At 38.7% G+C, this 20,963-nt stretch overlaps 1 protein-coding gene across 1 annotated transcript in view; it reads left to right on the top strand.

The window, feature by feature from the left end:
- Positions 1-14,530, top strand: part of LOC109033968 (peroxidasin homolog) — a 97,949-nt gene extending 83,419 nt beyond the window's left edge. The window contains exons 17-22 of the mRNA XM_019046855.2: positions 259-513; positions 4,990-5,316; positions 7,427-7,688; positions 8,100-8,246; positions 8,864-9,017; positions 10,821-14,530. Of these exons, the coding sequence (XP_018902400.2) occupies positions 259-513; positions 4,990-5,316; positions 7,427-7,688; positions 8,100-8,246; positions 8,864-9,017; positions 10,821-11,180 (1,505 nt within the window). The 3' untranslated portion in view covers positions 11,181-14,530. The remainder of the gene's footprint in view (positions 1-258; positions 514-4,989; positions 5,317-7,426; positions 7,689-8,099; positions 8,247-8,863; positions 9,018-10,820) is intronic.
- The last annotated feature ends 6,433 nt before the right edge of the window (positions 14,531-20,963 follow it).

Raw genomic sequence — 20,963 nt, 5'->3', positions numbered from 1 at the left:
AAAAATTTGTTGTCATGGTGATTGTTTTTTTCTGTACACTTTGTCTGAATATACTTTTGTTTCCCTCTGTCCCTTTTTAATTTCTACAAAGGCCCAGGATGGCTGTAAAGGGATTTGTTTATTCAAGTTTGTGTGTTTATTCAATTGTTTTATTTGTTGTTTATCTCAGACATACAGTTTTATTAAATACCTTTTTTTATCCTTTTTTCATTTCTACACTTTTTCCGGTTTCGAGCTTAAAATGACGGTTTTTTTCAGGTGACGGACGAGCGAGTGAACAACCCGGTCTGACGGTTATTCACACGGTATTCATGCGAGAGCACAACCGGATCGCGGACGCTCTGCACCGGATCAACCCTCACTGGGACGACGAGAAGCTCTACCAAGAGGCCCGAAAAATCCACATCGCCGAGTACCAGCACATCCTATACAACGAGTTCCTCCCCCGAATCCTCGGATGGAACGCCGTCAATCTCTACGGCCTCAAACTCGGGTCCCAGGGATACTTCAAAGGTTAGTTGTTCAGTCTCCAGTCCGTCCATCCACACTCTTAAATGGACTAAATTTTGCAATTAGGAGCTACAATTTTCAGCTCACGTTAAAAAGAGCGCTTTTACCATTAATTTCCTTATGCGGATAAGTGCTTTTACAAATGGGACAAAAATTGTAGTTCCTAGTTGCAAAATAAAGTCCGACCCGATCACCGTATTTCATGTTGTAATGTGCCAAAAGATTCCAAGTTTTGTTCCCTTGTAGGTGTTTTCTGAAGATCATTGAACGAAGGTGTTCAATAAATATAAATAAGATGATAGTCAACAAATTTATTGTTAGCAAACTTATTTGTAACAGTATTCTACCCCTATTACTTTAAGACCACCCATTTTGCAATTTAGGCCTTTAAGACCATTTTTTCAACCTCAGCACGTATAATTTTACTCATTTATTAGGTGTTATACTTCAGTGTTCCTTATCATTTTCAAAATCTTCAATCTCAAATGATAAAATATTTTAGGGTTGTTCCAACATTAGGCTACAACTGAAAATTCTAATATAACTCAAGAAGTCTTTGTTAGGGTCTTACATGTAAGAAATTTTAATCTTCTACTCTTGAAACACAAATTGCTACCTAAAGAAGCTTTTCTGAGTCTCAAGAAGATTGAATACAACTGGTCGGATGTCAGACAACAGGCCAAGGATGCAAGCCGATCTTTGGATACAACTCGCTGTCTCTAGAGTCCAAGGGATACAGCAAATCATCGAACTCAAGAATATTAAAGGCTAGGTTGTTCACCTATCACAGATCACATCGGCCTCGTCGATGCTGGGGGTGTCGCCTGCCACTCGTTTCCGATTAATACGGAAAGGTCGTCAGTAAATCTTTTTGGGTTGTGGCACTGTTTATTTGACGCGGTGTCACATTCGAAAAGAGCTGTTGATTGACTGTTCTGTCGTCGAGGATTTCATCGTTGGACCCATCAGAGGACTCAGGAATGCATCGGAACTCTTTTGTCGAACTTCTCTCAATCCACTAGAGGAACCCTGGAATCTCAAGCAGTCCGACCTTCAAAATAATCACCTGATTTTGCCTATTAAGACTTGGAATCTAGAAAATCTGAGAGCTGAATGTCCCCTGGTAGCTAATTATTTAAAGCCATAAGCCTGCCAAAAACTGTTGATTCAAATATTATGATTAAAAATTTTGGAAAATAAAAATAAATTCATATAATAAGATTAGTGGGATTAGCAAAACATAAAGCATGACCACAAAGATCATCCAACCATCTGACTTCATAAAGTCAATTAAATCTAAGCTGTATTATAATACGCGTAGTTTTTCTTAAAAAAATTACATTTTCAGCTGGAAAATGCGTTAAGAAATTATGAGTCAAAAATATGAATTTTCACTTGTTTGGTTTAACAGAGAACCATAAAGAAATTGCAGAAACAGGGCTGGATTTTCAAATAACTCCTAGAAATGAATGAGAAATCCAATATAATTATAATATGATTTTTTTGTATTCTAATATTTCATATTTTGTTCCTTTGAAGTGACGAGATTTAATAATTATTATAATGAGGAATATATTTTGTGAAAGAAATTATGAAAATATCTCATTATAGATAAGCATTTTATAGTAGTATGCATCTATCTAAGCTGAACACTCTTCCTCCTTAGTTCTGTATTGATACTAATTAGAGTTAAAATTGTTTACTCTAATTGTAATTTTTGGATTTTATCGGGTTTTCCTCCGCCAAATAGTGTGAACTCAGCACTATTTTTCTACCTTGTTACGTACAGTTTGGGTCACATTTTTAGTGTTTATTCCTCGTTGTTATATTATTAGTATAGAGTGGTATTTTTAGACTTTTATAATAAAATTAAAATGAGCTTACTTCTAATGAATTTTGTAAATGCACAATGATTATTGTTTTTAAAATTCTCTTTCGTAGTGCTCAGTGTTGTCACGATACCTAATTCCATCAAATATTATAGCTTTGAAAGTATATGGTGTAATTTTACTTTTGCCATGAAATTAGAGGTTTTCAATGTCAAACACGCCAACTATTGTAAAATCATTCACCATTCACTGAATTAATCATTGGAGCACACTGTCAATGACCCTCCTGTTTACATAAGTTTTAGTGTAAAAAAACTCATAAATTCTCAATGAAGCTCATTGAAGTTTAATTATTGTATGCTGGCTCAAATGAAACAAAAAGTAGTCCGTAAATAACTTATTCTGAATAACTTGAAAACACTACATAGTGACCTTATCCGTAATTCTTAGATTTATTTTAATGTTACTTTAACTGTAATTACTTCAGAGGCACTTTTTAATTTTTTATTAATTTATTCAAATTTATTTATATTAAGAGTTATAGTAAACTTTTTAATATCTATGTATAAAAAGACTTGAAAGAGGGGAAAACCGTTTACTCTGCAAAAATGGGTGCCTAGAGATGCGTCAATAGATGACAACTCCCAAACTTTCTCTGTACAATTTGGATAGATATTTGACAGATTTTCTCACGGCACCTGAGGTTTCAATAGCCCCCTCCCCTCCCCTATTGAACATGCCCAATTGTCCTTATTATATTCCTAACAAGGAAAGTCCTTCAAAGTTCCCTATGAACTGAACTTATAACTTATGTAAATTATGGTCATTTTAAAAAAACAGCACTCATCTGATTTTGAAACCTTCCCCTGTGATCCTCTTTTACTGAAGATTGCACATGGAGTCAGCGCTTTTTGTCATCATTTGTATACTATCCGAAAAGTTTCTCATTTAAATATAATCTGGTCCGACTCCTGCAAATGCTGCTCATAATGCTCTCTTTTTCTCAATAGTAATGTTATGCTCTCGAGTTTTCAAAGTTTTGGGGAAAATAACCATCAAATCTTCGAATTATTCTCGTTTCTTCCTCTTTAAATGCCTCTCTCATATATTTAAGTGTTACAATTTTAAAAAGTCTGTATTTTATGACATACCTAAAATTTCAAGATGCATGTTCGTTCAGGAACTGAAGATGGTGAAAATGCTTGTATGTGATTCACATTTCAGAGAATTCTTTCTTACAGGAGCAAGGAATTATTTTGTCTAAGATTAGGAAAATAATTAAGAACATCGGACTATTTGTGAAGGTATTTGACAAAATGCCTAATGTTGATATTTGCCGGCGACATTTGCATAATGTCTAACGAGAGACAAGAGAGAAGAGACCCTCCACTGGTATCTTGGCAATGGTGGAAGCTTTTACTTTCGGGACCTCAACATTCAACTGTCCAGCTACCATGCTAGGTGGATGGTTAACAAGTAAAAGCTTCCACCAGTCACCAAGAGGCCAGTGGAGGGTCTCTTGTCTCTGTGTCTGATATGAATACAAGTGTAGAAAGAGCACAAACATGCCGACATATGGAGCTCTTAGGGCCCAAAAGGGGAGCCAACCTTCAAACACAGAAAATGTCACTGCCAATCCTCAGATTCCAATGTCAAAATAAGATGGCCAACAATGCTCGTAAAGAGAGCTCTACCGCAAAAATGAGTGAATTAACGTAAATATTAAATCCAATACGTGCTTTACAAACGGCGGGCCGTAAACATTCTCATAATATATCATTCTGGATAAATTTAATCCATAAGTTGGCTGCCTTTTTGTACCCTACAACCTCCATCGTCTAACCCCAAAATTACCAACATGTCCGTACTGTCCCTGTGTAGGTACTCTAGTCTGACATACCTCTATACGTCTGAACGTGTAACAGGGTGATGACATGGTGCTGAGTTCACACCATTTCGCGGTGAAAACAAAGCCAAAAAGTTTCAAAAATTTCAATTAATGTTAAAACATTTTTGAAGCCTAATGACGGCGTTTCGATGACGCTTGGAATTTGTGGGATGCTAGGTTGGGTTATTGACTGACGAGTGTGATCTACTGATGAGGTCTAAAAAGACCCAAAACGTTATGGATCTCTCGGCGTGACCTCAATTAATATTCCAACGCAAGCTGCCTGAGATGAATACTCTCTCCCCCTCAGTCTTGTACCGGTACTCATTAGAGGTCAAACAATTTTGAATCTAATCATACATTTTTGACTGTAATTGAAATTTTTGGTTTTTTCCCCTACGAAATGGTGCGGTTAAAAAAACACATTGGATCTAGAGTCCAGACTCTTGAAAACATCGACAAGAAAAAATACTCTTGATTCAATCAGATTTTAGCTTGAATTAAGAACGAATCCGCTTAACTTTAAAGGCTTAGTTCTTGATTTAAGCAAACTCTGATTGAATGAAGAGTATTTTTCTTGTCGATGTTTTTAAGCGTCTGGACTATAGATCCAATGTGTGTTTTTTTCCAGTGTGTGGACCCAGCACCATTTCACCACCTTGTTACATTCAGTTCGGACCATTTCTTAGTGTTTTTGTGAATTGGTCTCGCTTGTGAATGTGGTTAGTGCATGTTGTGAAGGGGCCTTCGCTTGTCTTGCAGGTTACACAGGTCAGTGCAACCCGACGATCGTTACTGAGTTCGCGGCGGCGGCCTACCGAATCGGGCACAGTCTCCTGCGACCGCACATCCCGCGCATGTCCAGCGGGTTCCAGCCCATGGAGCCGGCCATCCTCCTCCGCGACTTCTTCTTCAAGCCGGACATCGTCTACAAACCGGGCATGGTCGACGAGATCGTCAGGGGGCTCTCGGCCACCCCCATGGAGAACCTCGACCAGTTCATCACCGGCGAGATCACCAACCACCTCTTCGAGGATCGCCGTCATCCTTTCTCGGGGATGGACCTGCCTGCGCTCAACGTTCAGAGAGGTAAGAGAGCCCACTGGAGAAACGATCTGCTTTTCTAAACTACCGTGCTAAGAAACCCTTATACTGAGATCCAGACATGTGACCATTTCTGATTGTTCAGCAAAGCATCACGTGTACACACGGGAATAAAGATTACGTTTCACGATTGCAATCGATTATAATGTAGACTAGACCGGAAAAACGGTCGACAAGGAACCAACATAATGATAGAAAGGAACGAGAAAGGAATTTGAGAATTAGCGATCAAAGATCACGAAAAACTGCATTTGTGTAATCATTACGTTGTGACTCCATGAGGGGTTGTCTTGACTCTCAGTAATGGACTTATCGTGCAAGAAAACGCCGTGCGACCTCAGTGTTGCCAATTATGTGTAATAAACGAGAATTCGCGTAACTCATGATTTATGCCTAATTTTCAGTGTTATCGAAATTCAAATAAAGCTCCTATTTTAATACATGTTTTAAAGCTACACACAGTTTTTCTGAAAAGTTTCCGCGAATTTACCTAAATGATCTCAAATAAAAGTATCGAAAATTACGACGCGATATTTTTGTTCGTTTCATTTTCTTTTAATGTGACAAAAAAAAAAAAATAAAAATAATAAAACTAATAAAAAAAATAATTTTTCGGAGTTTCTGAATTGTTACCATGAGGATACGTATTTTCCCTTTAATCATGGTAAAAACTGGAGCAGAAAATCTATAATGATGGCACGCAGTCCTATAGCATTCCTGACGGTCTTGTAGGTGCTAATATGCGTTTCACGCCATCTAACTGACTGCACTGCGTTTGGCGTAATGCGAGAAGTATTCATGCAGTCTTGTAGGCGCTGACATGAGCCGTGCGCCGCGCGCCGTGCCGACCGCACTGTTTGGCGCAATGCATGAGGTATTCCTACGGTCTTGCAGGCGCTAATACACGCCGGCTTCACTGCGTTCGGCGCGAGTATTCGAACTCGTGTTAAAATAATCGCGGAATCGAATAATAGAGCTTAAAAGACCCATGTTGTGTTTCGACGCCGTGTGAGCATTTCAACGTTGCCTCGTTTCTCCCGATTAAATATTTTTTCCGAGAAAAGTTAGGAAAGTTCTTTGACCCCCTACCATTATTCAATCCTCTCACTTCATTTATCATCAGAAGGTAAGACATCGATGACTTGTCAACAAACTATCCTAAACTAGCGTTAACATCAAAATGCGTTTATTTTCCAACTGTTTCCTGTTTTGCCAAACTTCTACCTTAAATGAACTTCATTTTAAATTCGTGCATTCCTGTAACAGATCTTAAGGTTTCTATTCGCGCAATCCTTGTGCCTTTTTTGCGTAATCCTCATATATATTTTCTTAGACCTTTCACGCAATCCTGGATTACCGGTGATAAAGGATCTTATCTTCCAAAAATTTAAAATTAAGTAACTGATATCATTCCACAGCGGAAATCTGGACATTTTGGAGCAAGTTCGACCTTTCTAACTCAAAAACCGAGGGAAACATGACGTTTTAAAGTTTCAAGATAAAACCTCTTAAGCTATAGGTCAAATGTTTAGATTGAATTTAGGGTAAGGATTCTGACATGCACACAGAAAAAAGACAACTAGCACCCTATATGTGGTGAAAAAATTAATATCGAGGCAAAATTGCCAATTTTGACATGTTCCCCTGAATTCGGCTCTCCTGGATTATTGATCAAGTCCTCTTTCACAGATCCTCACAAATAATTTTCACGCTTCTAATATGTTAATCAATGGTTATAACTGCTACTTAAACTCACTGCACTCGAACAATACTGCGTGCTAAGGAAAAACGCCGTATGAATATTCGAGAGTTGCCAAATTTCCTTCACTAAAATGTTTATTTTCGAGGAAATTTATGAATATTTTTGCTTGAAATTTTCAGGAACTTTGGCGATATTGCGGACAAAATTATCTGAAAAATTGGAAGAAAAATATTCATAATTTTACAAGGAAATTCGTGTTTTATCAATGGAAATTAGGCAACGCCTGAAGGTCCATACGGCGTTTTCCCTCAGCACGGCAGAATACGTCCATACTTTCTAATACTTTCACTTACTTTTACTTCACTTATTTTCTTTTCATTTACTAATATTCAGCTCGTGATCACGGCATCCCCTCGTACAACGAGTACAGAGCCCTGTGTAACCTGAAAAGGGCTTCCAGCTGGGATGATCTGGCCCGAGAGATCCCCGGTGAAGTTATCGCAAGATGGAAGAGGATATACGCCAGCGTTGACGACATCGATCTCTTCCCCGGGGGTATCAGTGAACGACCTGTCAAGGGAGGTCTCGTCGGCCCAACCTTTGCCTGCATCATTGGACTTCAGTTCAGACAGGCCCGAAAATGTGACAGATTTTGGTAAGACTCATTCATTCTTATTTATAGATGAGGTCAATTTGATCAAATCCCGCCTGAGAAAAGCAGGTCTAGATAGCGTGGACTAGTGGTTTGATGACAAACGATGATGAAGCGTTCAAAATTTACGTGGAATTTTGAAAAACTATCCGTGCTTGATGGATGTCAGTGTTGCATACTCAAAACAATGAAGGCGTTTTCATTATTCAATTATGCGCAGGATACCGTTGCGGAATGATTCTACGTTTTTGAAAATCGGATTAGCGGGCATGAAGCTACTTTGATGATGATGACCTCTTTTTCACCAAATTTCATGACATAAAAGCATAAAATTGATAATTTCTTATTTTTAAATAGTACGTAAGATTTGATCAAAATTTTCCAGCTCATTTATTACTGAACGATTTTTTTCAGGTACGAGAATGACAACCACGTCGTCAGGTTTACGGAATCGCAACTTGCTGAGATTCGAAAAGCCACCTTGTCTAAAATTTTCTGCGATAACTTGGACTACCCTCACGAGATGCAGCGAGCTATCTTCGATCAGCCAAATGATTTCTTGTAAGTTTTGAAAATTCACACATTGAATTTATTAATTTATCTTTTTAAAGTCTTTAAATAGACCACACTTTAATGCCTCGCCACTTAATTTTAGCCGTAAAAGCCCAATTTTTTTTTGTTTTGTTTTTGATTAGGCTTTCTTTTGGATTGATAATTTTACCGAAAAATAATCCTCAGCGAAAATTCCGATACCAAACAATGATCGATTATGTGCCCCATCATTGCAGTGCATCAGCTGCTTGCGTCACAATATGTAGAACCTACACGGTCACAGATTTTATAGCAACGTATATATGTACAACCATAAGATTCTTTCACATGTCATGTTCCGACGTTCAATAATAACAAGGATATGAATAAATTTAGAGCGCGTTCATATCAGCTTCTCATTGAATAAAACATCGCCTTGTTTGTTATGAATTAGCGGCGAGGTTTAACTTACATGCAAATTGCGTTCTACTCTTGTTCGGGGAAGCTTTTCTAACTCTCACTACATACTTTTTTCCCCCACGGCCATCGAAATCTTTAGGTTTGTGCGTCATTTTCCTTGAAAACTTGCTTGCATTTAAATATCCAGTAATCGGAACAAATAAGTGTGCTCATTTAATTTTATGCAGGAACCCACGAGTACCATGCCACTCAATGCCGTCCATCGACTTGAACGCGTGGAGAGAAAATGTTCAAGGCTGCAACATTGCCGGAAGGACAGTGCCGGTCGGTCAGTCAATGCTGCCATCACCTTGCACGAGCTGTATTTGCACGAATGAAGGGGTAAGTCTATGAATGAACATTAACACGTAGTGAAAAATGCGTATGGAATGCACATAACAATTCAAAATTCCCCCATCTTGTCTTATCTGTCATTTAATTTTTTTTCTTTTTTGGAAAAAAAGTAAAGAACCTAATATTTTTTTGGAATTTGTTGAGAGAAACAAAATACGCAGAAGTTCGCTTTTTAGAGTGAGATCATTGATTAGTTGCTAACCATCAATCAGAACGATCGCTTGAACTAAAAACACAGAATTGATAAAACCACTTAAACCTATGGGTATATAATCTATTGATTAACTCCGCAAAATTTCTGGAACATTGCCCAAAAATAAAAGCACCAGAAGCGATTACAACTGTAAAAATGGCAAGGAAACAGTTCCGTACTTTCAAAGGATGGCCGTTTCACTCTTAATTATGTATGGAGCGCCTTCAATTTCGTATGATACTGTGCAACACCTCTGTTGAGAAATAGGTGCTGGAGGCGCCGTGGCGCGTGGCACACTGCGGCGCGGCGGGCGGGCGGCCAGCGCCTACAAACCTAAGGGGATACTTCAAGCGTTGCGCAATGCGTGAAGTATCCACTTAGGTTTGTAGGTGCCAGTGCGCGTCTCACGCTGGCAGCACGCCGCGCGCCGTTCCGCTCTGTAATAGGAATGGGCAGAATTTAAACTCGCTGAGTCAGCGTTTTTCTACGCATGATTTTGAAATGTTCGCACACTCCACATGGATTATTCTCATTTAAATTGATGAAAAAAATACATGTATTTATGTAAGGAAAATACAATGTGAGTTTTGTAAATATTAAAGTGGCTCCGTGTCAAAAATGACTACCAAAGCACTTCAATTTTTTCTTTTATATTTTGTGCGCAACCAAACGCTCATTATTGGGCGTATTTGACTCTAAAAGATCGACTTACAAATTAGTTAAAACCAAATGCATGCTTCTTGGTTTTTCCCCCTCTTTTATTCATTTTCGTAGTTCCTTTCAACACAACTACGGCTCATTGAAATTAATATCGATGCCATCGCTTGGAAAAGGTTTTACAAATGTGCGCCACGTTTTAAAAATTTACATGTTTTTAAAATGAAGTAATATTTTCATTTTAAAAAAAAGTGAATGTAAGGTATATTTCATATAAAAAATGTAAAGGATGGAAATAAGACCAAATTTTTACCGAAGACAATTAGAAAAAATGAATCAAAAGAAGAAAGTAACATTTCATTTAAGTTTTTACATGGAACTCTTTTCCACATGATCAGAAAACTATTTCGTCTACAGCCAGCAAAATAATCTGAATTTCCATCTAGAATAGAACATTTAACTATTTGCTAGGCATTTAACAAAATGCTGATTTGACTATTTGGCTACGACATATGTCATCTCATAACTAACAGACACTAATTCATGATTAAGACTAACTATTGATGACTAATTGATTGATTCGACACACACTTTTCATTTTGATTATTTAATTTGGAAAACTTGAATGAATAGATTTTTATTTCATCTACCTAATGAAGTTAATCCATTTGATTAATTATTATTTTCATTTCAAGGTATTTTTTTTGTAGAGTTAGTTCAACATTTTTGGAAGTTTAATAGACTAAATAATAGTAATATTCAAACAATGATAGTCAAGTCCATGATTACCATCTGCATTTATGTATAGTATAAGAATAGTTAAACTATTTCTTCTTATTTTATAGTTTAACAAACATGCTCTGATTGAATAGTTTGCTGTCTAAATATAGTATCTGTGTCTGCTTTCTTTAACTAATAGACATACTTCTCTCTTTCCCTAGCCTCAATGCGCGTCCCTGCGCGTGACGGACTGCTCGCAGCTGCTCCACGAGGCCGGCAAGAGCGCCATCCTCCGCGACGACGTCTGCTCGGCCCAGTGCGCGAGCTTCCTCGGGGAGTCGGCGCCGCCCTCGGCGAGGGGCAACTTCGGCGACTCCGCCGCCTCCTTCGACGACCTCATCTCCATCACGACCGTGCGCCCCGTCTTCCCGCCCAAGGCCCGCGAGTTCGTGCCGCCCTCTAGTCTCATCCCCCCGCCGGCGCTCTCCGCCCTCCCCCCCAGCCCCCTCGTCCGGAGCCGCCCCCGCCCCAGTCTCCGCAACCTCCGGCTCAGCGAGATCGCGGCTGCCGTTGTCGGCTGAACCCTCGGTGATCTTGTCCAAGGTGACGTCATCCATGTTGACAGAAAGGAATCCTCCCACACGTAGAAATCACACGGCGGCACCTGTCATGACGGAATCGGATGTAGTCCGTTGAATGCAGGTTTCCGTTATGAGCGATTGTTGAAATTGTGTGTAAGTTGATCGGGTAAGACAAGATAAAACACGATACAGGAATACTGCCGTGCTAAGAAAAAACGCCTCATGAACCTTCGGCGTTGCCAAATTTTCTTCGATAAAACACAAATTACCTGGTAAACTTACGAATATTTTTCTTCCAATTTTTCAGGGAATATTCTTTGTATTTTGATCTAAAGTGCCCGAAATTTTAAAGGAAAAATATTCATAATTTTCCTCATAAATAAACATTTTATTAATGGAAATTTGGTAACTCTTGAATGTTCATACGACGTTCTTTCTTAGCACGGCAGAATGGAGCTGTGTGATTGGTCAGCTTCATCTCTTATTCTGCCGTGCTGAGGAAGAACATTCGAGAGTCACCAAATTTCCTTAAATAAAATGTTCATTTTTTAGGAAAGTTATGAATATTTTTCCTTTAAATTTTCAAAATTTTTAGGTAAAATGGTGAACTAAATTATCTGAAAAGATGGGTGAAAAATATTCATAAATTTATCAGGATTTGCGTTTTACGAAAGGAAATGTGGCAACGCCTTTGGCAAATACGGCGTTTTTCCTAAGCATGACAGTACCGTCCTCTTTGTCGTATGGTATCAGTGAGAAATTAAAGACACCCCTTAAATCACCGATAGTTTGTCACCGACACCGCCCGGCAAGGCACGAGAGAGGGACGATTGATAAAACTGCATGACCAATCACATGACTCCATTCTTGTCTATGTCTGCTCTATCCTGTCTTACCCGATCGACGAATACAAAATTTCAATACAGATCAACTGATCAATTCCTGCGTGTGACGTAAGTTTGGAACGTTCGAGGTTATTGATGATTGTATCAAAGACAGAAGTTCCGGAAAATTTTACCAGATTTTTTAAAGTACTCTTATTTCCAAGTCCTTGGTTGTTTTTTCCAGAACTTCCGTCGAATATGTTAACCTGATTCAGTATTCAGGTTTGAAAAAACTGCCAAAGGTCAACACATTCTCTATCCATTTTAGATGATAGAAAATGCTTTGGTTCACACCATACTGCATTGATATGAAAGTTAGTCTAAAGGCATTTTCTAATGAAAAATGGATTTGATAGTGGGTATGGAAAACATTTTTTGGCTACTAATTTAGCTGTGATGAAGGAGCTCTACCTCAAGAAAAACTACCATTTCTCGTTTGTGTTTATAATTCATAGGTATCACACTAATTTAGTCCCAAAGAGCGTTGCACCAAATGACTGAAATTCGCATTCACATAGCTCCGGAGAAAAAATCTGAAGTCCCCGCGGTCATGACTATTTGTGGCCAACAAAATGCTCAACTGCCATATATCGAAGTGTACACGTTTTAAAAGAATGGTAAGGACTATTATACTGTCTAGCTTAAATCAGTAAGTCTCAAGTCTTAATTATACATATTGCTTTTTTGGTTGCAACACTAGTGGTGAGTATAGAACCGCCGACTAGTTTTTCTTGAGACTACACAGGTAGACATCTAGTAACCACAACCATTCTTTTTTTGTGTATACCTAGATTGATTTAATTATTATTTAAATATCTGCATTGATATTACCTTACAAAATAATTCTGCTGTGCCTATCATTCCACTTGCGCTCGTCAAAGGCGCGTGCTGAATTGGAAATGGAGAGTAAGTTATGTATGTTTCTCTGTAAAAAACTTGCTATCTCTATTTACTGTATTTTCTCATTTGCGAAGGTGCATGATCTATAGTATATTCGTATTATATATTTTTACGTTGGAACTGGTTTCCTTGTTGCAAACCATACAGTTTCCATTTAGGCCGTTGATTTTATGCTAAGTTCTAAGTTTTGACCGAGTTTTTCAACAAAATGGCTTTCATGAATTGAAAACTTTAAAAGGTTTAATCCCATTTCCTTATCAGGAGAAAATTATTTTTCTTTTGCAAAAAAATTTAACTAAAATTCCATGACCGAATACCTTGTACATTTTTCCACAATTCAAACGCGGACTGTGTTAATTTTTTTATTTTCTTTTTTTAAGTTGTAAATTTTTGTTAAATAGTGCCATAAACGTACCTATATCTAGGAACTTTCAAATTATTTTTAGGCTGTTTTGATTTTGGGATAAAAGTAACCCACGCTCGACGCACCATAAATTAACACGGTCGAACTTTCCCCGAAAAGATTCAAATTATTTGATTAAAAATTTAATCAGCATATTGATCAGATCATCGCTTAATTAGTTAATCAATTCAAGTAGGTCATGTTATTTTCATCCATGTATATACGCAAACAGACTTCGAACAAACAACTTTGTAATGCCATTTTGTTCGTTTTACCATTAGGATTATGTTTATCTCATGTTTATAACAAATAAATGCAGGGTTCTCGCAGTGACGATGCGCTGCAAAACCGGATTCGATCACTTTGGAAACGTTCGATGACGGTTCTTCAACCAGAAGTCTTAGTATTAGATTAATCTGAACTTTTTAAGTATTTGAGAGTCTTCTAGATGTTTTAGTTAGAGTGCGTAGCCTTGACGGTAATTTCGTAATGTTTGTGTTAAATTAACACTTCTTGTATATAAATTGTCAATATCTTTTTGATCCCCATTTCTTCTGACGTTAAAAATGGCTCAGCATTCATTTAGAACAGTAAGAAATGGGCTGATAAAATCATGTTTGTTTTTATGGTTATATTTCAAAAATATGAAATGAACACTCATTTAGTGAAACAATCAGTCTACTTATAGCTTTGGGCTTTATTTCAAAATGCATTTCACACTTGAATTCATCGACATCAAAATCGGGATCACTGCAACCCCATTGTCGATTAAAAATGAAACTCGAGTGAATCAGCTTGTGAGTGGTAGTGCTCATGTATTGATGTTGATTGCATTCGCGTGATACTTAAAATGAAGCTGGCCCTAGCAGGCGTGTAAGTAGAGTTGAAATCGAATTTAACGGTACACTCTCTGGACAAAGAGAAGGCGTATTTGTAGTGCTCAAGTTATTTGTAAGAAAACAAAAAATATAAAAAATCCAGTGACTGAATCGTTAAAATTCTTCTAAAATATTCTGTGGTTCATTCAGCGTGCAGCACTGATAAATTAATCGCAAATACTGTTTTGTTCATCATTGTTTTTAATTTATTCTATTTTGTGTGTACGTAAAAATATTGTATAGTTTACAATTAGCGAGATATAAACTGTTGATCAAGAATGATAACTGGCATTTTTCTTTTTTGTCAACCTCTTATGACATTTCCTCTTCTTATGATCATTTCCCGTTTCTTATGACCTCTTATGACCAAATTTTGCGATCGAGAACTACACTTCCCGGCTCAATTTAAAGACAACGTTAGAGCCATTAGTTTTCCCATGCATGCAGGTAAAAGTTTTTATGGATGAGCCAAAAAATGTATACTTCCTCATTGTAAATTGGAATCAATTTAATGCTCTTCAAATCCTAGTACACATGGACTTCATGTTGCAATTAGAAACTATAATTTCTGGCTCATACGCAAATATACAACGAGGATTCAAATGGTAAAACGTTTTTTCTAACTTGAGCCAGAGATTGTAATTCCTAATTGCAAAATGTGGTCCATATGATTTAGATAGACAAATTTCAGCAGGAATGCATAAGGCCACATCAAATTTGAATCAAGAAAAAGAGTTTCAAAGTTTTAAATTTCATAAGACTAGATGTTGGGAACTGATTTTATTGAATTTTCCACGGCCAACATATTTTTTTTTTTTAATCTGAATTTTTTAAAGGTGAAAATTCACAACTAGCTGATTTCAAAACTCCTCTGAATTCAATTTTATTTCCGTCCATTTTTTAAAAATATTTTTAAATGTGACTTGATGGGTTCCTATTAGATACCGGCAAAGTCCTATTAAAGTTCCTTATCATGGCAGCTTTGTGCGTCTTCAGAAATAAGAAAGAAAGAAATAGTTGAACACGAGGACGTCATAAAATAAAAATTAAATACGATGAAGAATTGTATCCCTCTTCCCAAATCAACGTCGAGCGTTGACTTGTAAAGTCTTAAGATGGCCCCTGTCGGTTGCATCGATACACACAAGCGTATAATAAGTGGTGTAGAGGAAAATTGAAGGCACACACAGCGGCAAAGCATAAACCACTTATTTTTAACTCAGAGCTCAGGCTCAGAGGTTGATGTAAGCCTAAGTGACTATTCTTTCTCATTTTTAACTGATCTTGCGATGTCACTTTTAATCATCCCTCCAACATTCATCATAATATTACGTGCTTTCATCAAGGGTCCGTCCGTAAATTACGAAAGCACATTTTTGGCATTTTTTACACCCTCCGTGTAACGTTTTTTTGACGTAGGTCCCTATCTTTTAACTCGTAAATACAAAACGGCGTGACGCTGTTTTCGACCCCTTCTCTCCTCTAGAGCGTCACGGATTTTAGGGCGTTAAGATAGGAATCACCTATCTGAGTATTATTAATTGTTCAACAAACTATTCAAAGTGAAATTGAGTTATTAGGGATGCATTATTAGAGGAGGTTAGGATGGGCTAGATTCAACCTCGACATGGACTACATTTGAAAAAAAAAAAATCATAAAAACCAATTAGCGTTAAAATTGAGTTAAATTCCATTGATCACCCACATTGACGCTATACACTGTGAACTGCAAAATTTGCAAAACGAGAGACTAAAATTTTACATAAAATGTGTGTAGAAATTTCGTTAAAATGTACAAAATATAAAGTGAAACAAAACTTTTAAAAAGCAAGACAACGTTTTTGCGTGAAGAAAAGGAAAAAAAGAGAAAAAGGTTCCTCGACTTGGATATTTTAGCTGGATTTTTGAGAGTTTTTTCTTTGAAATTATTTATTTGGACTTTTCTGCTATTTGAAGGCTGTTTGATATGTTTAAGGAACTTAACTGTACCTCCATGTGATTTTAAATCATAAAGATGCATTGTGTAATGAATAAAAATTACTCCAAACATAACCTCGAAAATCACTGGTCTCGACATGCCTTCAGAAAAACTGGAAAATCTTGCGAATCTAGGAACTTGAAATCAAAAGTGAACTCATTTCCTAAAATTGAAGATTTTTCCTATACGGTGCACAAGATTTTATCATACACAAGTTGAGTTGATTTTTCAACCTCGAAGGTCCCATTTAGAAATAATTCCCCATACCGACTTTTTTAACTTACAGTAGTATTAGAGGAAGTTGAGATTAAATTAAGTTCTTTGTCCTAAGTTATCTCTAATATAATGCGTTTCTGTTCTAACTTTAAAGCCAGAGGCGCGCGGCTAGCCTTGCCAGGCATCTTGCGGTGAGCATTCTTGCGAGTACGAGCTGTTCACAGCCTCTATGATTTAGATCCCATTCTTACGTGTCAACTTGCTGACCTGCGTTTACCTCGGATCAGTGAATGTAGACGGGGGAGTGATTGATTTATTGATCGGTGTGGACGTGCAGTCATTGTAGAGATTCTCTAGTGCAGTATGACTGTATGCGTAGAGAAAAAAAGGGAGGTGTTTGCATTTCGGACGTCTTGGATTTTTTTGATGACGCAGGTCGGTACGGACGATTTTTATCATCCATTTTCTTGGAAATGGAGATGTTGCATGTGTGAGGAATTTGCGATTTGACTAGTGATTTTCACGTAAAAGTTTGCGAGAAACACGATAGTGCCACTGGTTTTCCCTGAAATCATTTCCCAAGCTCAAAAAAAGCTCTCAAGTTGAGGCCAAAATGGAGGGGATATCCCACGCTATCCTGAGAGTCCACCTCTACATCAAGACAAACTCTCCATGCAAAGATAGGGAGCAAATACATTGACAGGGTTGCCGTGTTTTCAGTTGTGGAGTCCCCAAATAAAGTGGCAGCCCTGTCAATGTATTTACTCCCTATCTTCGCATGTAGAGTTTGTCTTGATGTAGAGGTGGATTCTCAGGGTAGCGTGGAATATCTCCTCCATTTCGGCCTTAACTTGAGAGCTTTTTTTGAGCTTGGGAGTTAATTTCAGAGAAAACCAGTGGCACCATTGTGTTTCTAGCTAACTTTTACGTAAGAATCAACAGTCAAATCGCAAATTCCTCACACATGCAGCATCTCCATTGTGTAGTTCATGGAATAAAGTCATTCTGTATAACGTGTTTGAAATTATATCATGAGTTGATTTAACCAAGGAAATCGATGTAATGGTCCATTTTTCATACTCCGAATTCCGTATTTTGCTGGAGTACCTGTGCCGACCTACGTCACAGGGTAAACAATCCTCCAGATGCAAACACCTCCTTTTTCCCCCTCTATGATGGCTGTGAGAGGTTCAACGATATTTCCAATTGAGAAAGTTTACAAAATTTAGGAAATATTCGACAGGATCATTTTTCAGGTGAATCCTTAAGAGAAATGTAGAATTTGCACGAAAAAAAAACCTTATTTCTTCAACTGAAATTGCTTAGAGAGCCAAGTTCGCAATATTTTGTGTAATATTCTTGTGATATGGGGAATCGGTCTGTTAGTATAGGGTAAGATAAGTGAATTAAAGGTATGCTCCTTTATTACAGACTCCCCAAAAGTAACGAAACGCTCCGTTCTGTTCGTTTCCTTTCGTTTCAGTATCGGCCTGAAGTTTGAAATAATTGACGGTTTTCTTATTTGATTTTTATTGCTTCAATCACTCCCGGCCAGAGAAAGATTGAACAAATGGACGTATTTCTGCCAAACGGAACTGTGTGCGTTAAAACATGAGCCCTGAAACCCATGAGAATATATGCATAACAGGGCCATAATGCACATAGTTCCGTTTGACAGAAATACGTTCAAATGAGAGTCGGGTACACTGGAAAAAAGGCACATTGGATCTAGAATCCAGACTCTTGAACACATTGACAAGAAAAATACTCTTGATTCAATCAGATTGTTGCTTAAATCAAAAGGAAATCCGCTCAAATTAAGAGGCTTGGTTCTTGATCTAAGCAAAAATCCGATTGAATCAAGAGTATTAAGCGCTCAGTCGATAGGCAGCGCTTTTTGATTTCGACTTGCCTCTGAGTACTAGTATACTAGTGCTAATGCGTTTAAATGGTGCACCAGTTCATCGATGTGTAGGCTTTTTGGGGGGGGGGTCCATTTTTAAAATAAATAAAGCTGTGAAAATTGTATTTTATGCTTTTAACGTAATGCGCAGGTAGTTTCGATCGTTTGTCTAGCGGTAGAGTAATTCTTATCGAAATGGATCGTTGAACTCAAATGAAGCCTAAAAAAATGCGCCTGATAAGCTCAACGGTGAGCTCATTTTCGGGAAACAAAAATACGCGTTTACGGTTTCCTGGGTAACCTTTTTTGATATCAGCTGATGCTTTATTTCCATTTCCCAGCCAAGTCGACGGAGTTTATACTTCCTTTCTCCACTAAATACATTTACTAACACCTGAGCGCTTTTCTAATACGACAGTATTAGAACTTTCCCGCTTGATTTTTCTTGTCAATGTTTTTAAGAGTCTGGACTCTAGATCCAATGTATTTTTTTTCCAGTGTATGAAAATCTTTTCATTTTTTTTGTCGTTCTTTTGTCGAAGCGGGCCTAAGAGAGGGCGAAGCGCCCACTGGGGGTTGGGCCGCGAAGCGGCCAGGGGGCATAGCCCCCTAGTATTCGCTATCACGGCAGAATAGGAGAGTGGCGGGGTGGTGGGACGAGTTGAACAACATCATCCGAGCGATCACCAGTCCAGCGCGGCGCGGCGCGTCCAGTCACAGAGCCCGGGGCCCCGCTGACGGTTGTTTGCGGTCCGGGTCCGCGCGCGAGTCCTAGAAAAACCCGCGCAATTGGCCGGCCGCCGCGCGCGCAGCCCGGATCGGCTCAATTCTTTTTAGGGCAACCGCAAAGTGCCCGGCTCTCGGCCGCCGCTCGAGGCTTCGCAGAAAATTGGACGGACTCGGCCGGGCCCGGCCGAGACTTGTCTGAGGATGAGCGGCGTGATGCCCGGAGAAATGGACGACGTAGGGCTCATGGTTCCTTGGCCGTGGGTCGGTTTTCCTCAGCGAGGTAAGTCCGCAGGCAGGGAAAGTTGCCTGGAGTCCGATGCCTTCGAAGTTCGAACGCGTGCGTCTTACACGCGAAGAACTACGGGGGAAAATATGATGTTGATCCGGAACTCGAGAAGTGGGGATTCATCCCTTAGAATGCTGTTGCGAACAGAGAAAATGTATTTGTGAGGCCTTACAGTTGTAGAGTAAATTATAAGGAGAATAGGGGGGCAAAAAAGTAGCTCCCTTTGACCTAGGAACATCCCCCAAGTTTCAAATCTTTACCTCAATTAGGTAAAAAGTTAAAGGGGGTGGAAGGGACTTTTGGATCACCCTGTATATTAGAATTATTGAGGCAGGTTAAAATCAAAAAGAGCTCCCTATCGGCTGAGCGCTTGAAGTACTTCCGATAGTCAACGCTTAGATTCGCCAAATGATAACTGGCGACAAAAGCTGGGGCCCAGAAACTGGCACTAATTCTTCAATTTATCAGCCATTTCTGCACAAAATTACATGAAAATTTCAAGATCTGATCTATGACGTGTTCCGGGCACATCGGTCACCTTCGAAGATAGTGGGGTCCAGTAGCGTGGCGTGCTTTGCGATGTATCAATAATTGATCTACCATTTAAACCTATAGAATAGGATCGATTTTAGGGTGTTCGCAGCGAAAACCCGAATAATGGATTCTCTACCACAGCTTAAATAGGGAAATATCGATAATGGATCATTGACGCCTCGCCACTGGTTGGGTCGACAATCTTTGGAAGGCAAACAGTGAATAGATCCATCGATCAGCCTTCTTGAAGTCTCTAGTCTTTGTGCCTGGAACTGGCGCTTAAAGAGCGGTGACTCATTAGAGGGAACACATAGTACGACGATCTTGCAACTAATGACGCAACTATTCGTGCTCCAGGGATGTCCATACTGCATATGCAAAAAATCGAAGGCGCTCAGACATACCTCTTTTTGCCTCCAGGCTTGACGCACAATGGTATCACCTGTCGAGTTGTAAGGACGGCGCGAGAGACTTCAACGCACGGGTAGGAAAAATAACGCCAGTGGTGTTTGGCGCTTATGACGTTCGCAGAGTACGTGGTTGGTTTGTATCATGCTACAAATCATTTCATCCGACTGAGTTGGTGGAAAATGTGGACAAGAAAGGTTAGATCATGTACAATTAGGATTCGTATTTAGCTTGCTGGTGGCTTGTGTTTTAAAATCATTCGTAGCCTTAAACTTGTGGACGTGTGCTCTTGATATGAGTGTATCTTATTCTTTTTTGCCCTTTGAGCGATTATTTTGACTGAAGAAAACGATTTAATCTTCACCTAGGTTTCTCGTAGCATGCAGTGGGTTGATTATTGAAATTGATAGACAAAGTTATAGACAAAGAAGACAAAAGGAATAAAGAGATATCCTATTGGTGGACGCGGATGATTGCAATGGACAAAGAGGAGGTAGATAATGATACTGACGGCGACGCACGATGGATCCAATAGTTAGTCCATCATTTTTTCCCTTAGTCGATGGGAACTACCCATCTCAACCAATAGGATTGCTCAATACTCCCTCCGTCCTCTTTGTCTACGGCTTTGTCCATCAATTTCCATAATCGGCCCGCTGGTGAT

The sequence above is a fragment of the Bemisia tabaci genome, chromosome 8 (genome assembly GCF_918797505.1).
Source record: "Bemisia tabaci chromosome 8, PGI_BMITA_v3".
NCBI classification, from domain to species: domain Eukaryota; kingdom Metazoa; phylum Arthropoda; class Insecta; order Hemiptera; family Aleyrodidae; genus Bemisia; species Bemisia tabaci.
The sequence above is the reverse complement of the archived record's forward strand: the minus strand, read 5'-3'. Positions and strand labels throughout refer to the sequence as shown.